Raw genomic sequence first — 5,658 nt, forward strand, 5'->3', positions numbered from 1 at the left:
AAAAAAAAAAATGAGAGGCCATCCTCTGCTGGAAGATTGCTAGAGGCCAGAAGCTTGAGTAGTACCTGAGTAAAAATGAGACCCTGCCTCTACAAAAAATAGAAAAATTAGCCTGGTGTGGTGGTACCCACCTGTAGTCCCAGCTACTCAGGAGGCTGAAGCAAGAGGATCGCCTGAGCCTAGGAGTTCAAGGCTGCAGTAAGCTAGGATGATGCCAGTGCACTCTAGCCCATAATGACAATATCTCAAAAAAGAGACAGAGAGAGACCAGGCATGGTGACTCATATCTATAATACTAACATATTCTGGGAAGCCAAGGCAGGAGGATCACTTGAGATCTGAAGTTGGAGACCGGTCTGAAAAACAGCAAGACTGGTCTTGCTATTTTTCTAAAAATATAAAAATTAGCTGGGTGTGGTGGTACACTCATAGTTGTAGCTACTCCAAAGGCTGAGATAAGAAGATTGTTAGAGACTAGGAGTTTGAGGTTGCTAAGAGCTAGGCTGAGACCATGGTAGCATTCTAGCCTGGGCTACAGAGTAAGAGACTATATCAAAAAAAGAAAAGAAAGAAAAAAAGTTTTAGGGCAGCACCTATGGCTCAAGGACTAGGGCACCAGCCCCATATGCCAGAGGTTGCGGGTTCAAACCCAGCCCCAGCCCAAAACTGCAACAAGAAAAAAAGTTTTAGGCCAGTATCACAGGGGCTCAGGCCTGTAATCCCAGAACTCTAAGAGGCCAAGGAGGGAGGAAGATCCCTTAAGCTCAGGAGTTGGAGACCAGCCTGAGCCATAGCAAGACCCAGTCTCTACTATAAATAGGAAAATTAGCTGGGTGTTGTGGTAGGTGCTACTTAGTAGACTGTGAGACAGGGGGATCACTTGAGCCCAGAAGTTTGAGGTAGCTGTGAGCTAGACTGACTCCACAGCACTCTAGCCTATAATCCCAGCTACTTGGGAGGCTGAGGCAGGAGACTCGCTTGAGCCCAGGAGTTGGACGTTGCTGTGAGCTGTGATGCTATGGCACTCTACCCAGGGGGATAGCTTGAGGCTCTGCCCCAAAAAAAAAAAAAAAAAAAAGTAAAAAGTTATACTACACTAAGGTTAATTTATTACTGAAGAATAAAAAAATTCAAAAACAAATTTACCATAGCTTAAGTGTGCAGTGTTAATAAAGTCTACAGCAGTAATGTCCTAGGCCTTCACATTCACTCACCACTCACTCACTCCCTCACTCTCCCAGAGCAACTTCTGGTATTGCATGTTCCATTCCTGGTAAGGGCCTCATACAGGTGTAACACTTTTTATCTTTTATGTAATATTTGTTTCTGTACCATTTCTGTTTAGATATGTTTAGATGCACAACTGCCAACTGTGTTATAACTGCCTACAGGATTTGAAACAGGAACATGAGGTGGCTCCTGTGGCTCAGTGAATAGGGTGCCAGCCTCATATACTGAGGGTGGTGGGTTCAAACCCAGTCCCAGCCAAACTGCTACAAAAAATAGCCGAGTGTTGTGGCATGCGCCTGTATTTCCAGCTACTCAGGAAGCTAAGGCAAGAGAATCGTCTAAGCCCAGGAGCTGGAGGTTGCTGTGAGCTATGACACCACAGCACTCTACCGAGGGCAACAAAATGAGATTCTGTCTCTAACAAAATAAATAAATAAAATAAAACGGTAACATGATATATCAGTTTGTAGCCTAGGAGCAATAGGTTAAATCACATAGCTTACATGTGCAATAGGCTATTCCATCTAGGTCTGCATAAGTACACTCTATGACGTTCACACAAAGACCTTAACAATCCATTTCTCAGATCATATCCATTTCCTTAAGCAACACACAATTGTATTATCACTAGCAGGTCAAATACCTGAATCATGACACTTGGGCTAGAAACTCAGTAGAAACAGGAGGGATTTTGTTACTCTGGAAATAACAGTGGCATCAGATGGGGGAGGAAAGTCTTTACAAAAGGAAGGGTCAGTGCTACTAACACATTAATCAGTGCTTTCTGAGTATGAAGACCAGAAAGACAGAAGGTAGAGTAATGAAACAAAAAATTGAAGATATAAACACAATAAAGATGCACCCTATAGTTCTCTAAATGCAGTTTTAATAATCCCAGAATTCTACCACTATATATCAACTATTATAGATTGAAGAGATGACTTACACATGTATAACTGGTGTTATAAATGAGATGAGATCTGATGCTGACAAATGACAGAAATTCATGTGCTATTTTTCCTTTTTAAAAAAAAATGTATGATTGGGAGGCGCCTGTGGCTCAAAAGGGTAGGGCTCCTGTCCCATATGCCGGAGGTGTTCAAACCCAGCCCTGGCCAAAAACTACAAAAAAAAAAAAAAAAGTATGATTTATTTTTAGGCTAATAGAAGTAACAAGAATAAAGCAAATCTATTTCAGGGAGTGAAAAGGGCTCAGGTTACAAAATATTAAAGAAGTAATTAAATGTCTTTCCTTTAAAGCAACAGAATGTCCACTTAACAGATACTGAGTTCCTACTCTGCATTCTGGGTATTGTGAAACCAGGCATTAGGAAGCCACCAATTAGTTCCAAGGAATAAAGCAAGGGATGGTGTTTCCGACAAACTCTGACTTCAGTCTGAGTTGTTCCCTCCACATGATCTTGAGCTGAGGCAAAAAAGGAGAACCTGAAAGGTGTTCCAAAGCTCCTTTGAAGATAAAGCTCTAGTTTACACTACAGTTGAAGTTTACTTCCAAAATGGACAAAGCTCTTTCAACATAAAAAGTCTGAAAAAAGAAATCTTTCTTACCCATCATTCTAAGCACTTGTTACACTCACAGACAAGAGAGGGAGCACTCTCCAAAAGGTATGACGCAGGGGTTTCTAAACAACACCTCCTGTTCTTTGGCAATTAATCTCGCTTTAGATCAGGCCCCAACTACCTCCTGGCGCCCATTAGACCTAAGGCCTGGGCTCAACGCAAGGTTAACGTCGTTGAACAAGCTCATTGTATACGCAACTCTACAACATGGGAGGCAGAGAGGGCAATTTCTGTTTTATTAGACCCCTTTCTTTAAAGTTCAGGCGAATGAGGACTCATATAAGTGGAAAGCAGTGCACAAAGGGCTAAAGTCGACTAGGGACGAACTCCAACTTCCCCTGAATTCTAACCGTACCTTCCCCATCCAAGACTTTGAGGAGAAAAAATTCCCCGAAAACTCAATTGCAGAGAGGGTCCCCCGAAGGTCACCCACCTTACGCATGGGGAGGGAACACTGAAGCTGCTGCGATAAAGAAGCCACCGAGCTCTTGAGGTCAGGGGCCCGACCCTGGAGTGAGAGGTGCACCCCTGCAAGGTTCTTAGACCAGCGCGGGGGTCGCCCCCTTCCCGGTCCAGGCCTGCCCGGTCTTCACCGCGCGTCCCTCCCAAGGCGGGCCTCGCGCACTTACCCCCGATTAGGACCCTTAGGGATAAACCAAGGCACAATGAAGCCGACGAAACCCCAGAACACGCTCATCACAATAAGAGGCACCGTGAGGCCGTGATACGCCATGGTTGCCGCGGAAGCCACCAGCCACAGCCCCTGCGCCTCACTTTGGTCCCACCCGGAAGTGTCAACATCAGCCCGCGTGACCAGCGTACGCGAAGCCCCGCCTCCAGAGCCCACGTGACCCGCTCGCCAAACTCCGCCCCCCGGGGCCCAGAGAGAGAGCCCCGCCCTCACCTGTCCTGTCTGGAGGTTAATGCGTTGGGGAGGGGTGGCGCTAACATAGCTGAGGTCCAATCTCCGGGCTCTGCAAAGTTTTCTAGGCAAGGAGTGCAGTTATTTACAGCCTTATCTACTTTTTATGCAACAGACGTATGTAGAGAACTTAGTCATAGTAACTTACTATACTGAATTCTTGTGTGTCAAGCATTGGGCCATGAACTTTAAATGCATGCTCTCCTGTTCAGCTCCTCTCTGCAGCTGATGCGGTGGTTATAATTATTACCCCCACTTTGCAGTTGAAGACCCTGAGACCCAGGGAAGGTTCTTGCCCAAAGTCACACGGTACAAGGCAGGGCCAGGATTCAATCTCTAATGATCTTATTTTCAAGGCCAGTGCTCTTAACTGCTGCACTACTGTTTTATCTTGTGCACTGTGTCAGGTTCTGAGGTCACAGAAGTCAGTCAGACACTCCTCAGAGAGTTCCCATTCTGGAGAGCAGATGACCTAGCAAATAGGCGGCTCAGTAGGGTGTGCGGGTAAAGTGGATGATCGTGCATGACTTTACAAACTGGCTAGTGCTCAGCTGAGTCGGGGAGAGCGATTGTCCAGAAAAGTAAGAAGATAAATATAGTTTCTAAAGCTTGCTGAGAATTTTCACATGTTAATTATAGTATGCAAAAGCCTTGGAACACAGGAAGATGCCAGTTCTCAGAGAAGTTAAGAAGCTTGATAAAAGGTACAGGCTGTGGCTCAAGTGCCTAAAGCGACAGCCACATACACCTAAGGTGGTGGATTCGAATCTAGCCTAGGCCTGCCAAACAACAATGGTGGCTGCAACCAAAAAATTGCCAGGCGTTGTGGTGCGCGCCTGTGGTCGGAGCTACTTGGGAGGCGGAGGCAGGAGACTCACTTGAGCCCAGGAGTTGGAGGTTGCTGTGAGCTGTGATGCCAGCACACTACCCAGGGGGACAGCTTGAGGGTCTATTTTAAAAAAAGACACAGGCAAAACCAAGATAGAAAGCAAATCTAGGTCTGTGCCTGTGGCTCAGTGAATAGGGCGCTGGTCCCATATACCGAGGGTGGTGGGTTCGAACCTGACCAGGCCAAACTGCACCAAAAAGGGGGCCAGGTGTTGTGGTGGGTACCTGTGGTCCCAGCTGCTCGGGAGGCGGAGGCAGGAGAATCAGCTGAGCCCAGGATCTGGAGGTTTCTTGGGCTGTGACGCCACAGCACCCTGCCAAGGGTGACAAAGTAAAACTCTGTCTCTCATTTAAAAAAAAGAAAGAAAGAAAGAAAAGAAATCAATGCTATACACTAAATTCAATGTGCTTTATTGTGGAACACGGTTTCTTTACAGTAGTCACACACATTTCTTTACCTCCTGACTTCTTCATCAAGTAGAATGGATTCCTGAATTAAATGAGAATTTGGACCAATAATCTTCAACATCTGTACCAAGTCTTTAAACGTGATTCTAAGATTTTACCTGGCCAGCAATGTAGGAAACCAGTTGGTCTCTTTTGTTCTTATGCATCTCTCCCAAAACTTAGCCCAGCAGAAGTCCCATTGTCTTTAAGTTCCAGTCCAACCACTGCCTTCTCCAAGACCTATTTTAGCACCTGTTAGCACATCTTTTGGGCCTTGTTCTTGTGTATGTATCTTGACCAACTCTGTACTAGAGGACAAACTCCTTGAGAACAGGCACTGTTTAACTAATCTTTGTTTCTAGAACTGTAGTTTATCTATAGAGTATGCTCAATAGATAATTGTACAAGTGGGCTCGGTGCCTGTGGCTCAAGTGGCTAAGGTGCCAGCCACATACACCTAAGGTTGCGGGTTCAAATCCAGCCCGGGGCCCGACAAAACAACAATGACAGCTGCAACCAAAAAATAGCCAGGCATTGTGGTGGGCGCCTGTGGTCCCAGCTACTTGGGAGGCTGAGGCAGGAGACTCGCT

General features: G+C 45.8%; 1 protein-coding gene across 1 annotated transcript in view; it reads right to left on the reverse strand.

Annotated features, from left to right (window-relative positions):
- The window catches only part of ATP6V0E1 (ATPase H+ transporting V0 subunit e1), a 49,832-nt gene extending 46,189 nt beyond the window's left edge, over window positions 1-3,643 (reverse strand). The window contains exon 1 of the mRNA XM_003781937.2: window positions 3,441-3,643. Within this exon, the coding sequence (XP_003781985.1) occupies window positions 3,441-3,544 (104 nt within the window). The 5' untranslated portion in view covers window positions 3,545-3,643. The remainder of the gene's footprint in view (window positions 1-3,440) is intronic.
- Window positions 3,644-5,658: the final 2,015 nt, after the last annotated feature.

This window comes from Otolemur garnettii, unplaced genomic scaffold, assembly GCF_000181295.1.
Source record: "Otolemur garnettii isolate 467f Iridium unplaced genomic scaffold, OtoGar3 scaffold00003, whole genome shotgun sequence".
NCBI classification, from domain to species: Eukaryota; Metazoa; Chordata; class Mammalia; order Primates; family Galagidae; genus Otolemur; species Otolemur garnettii.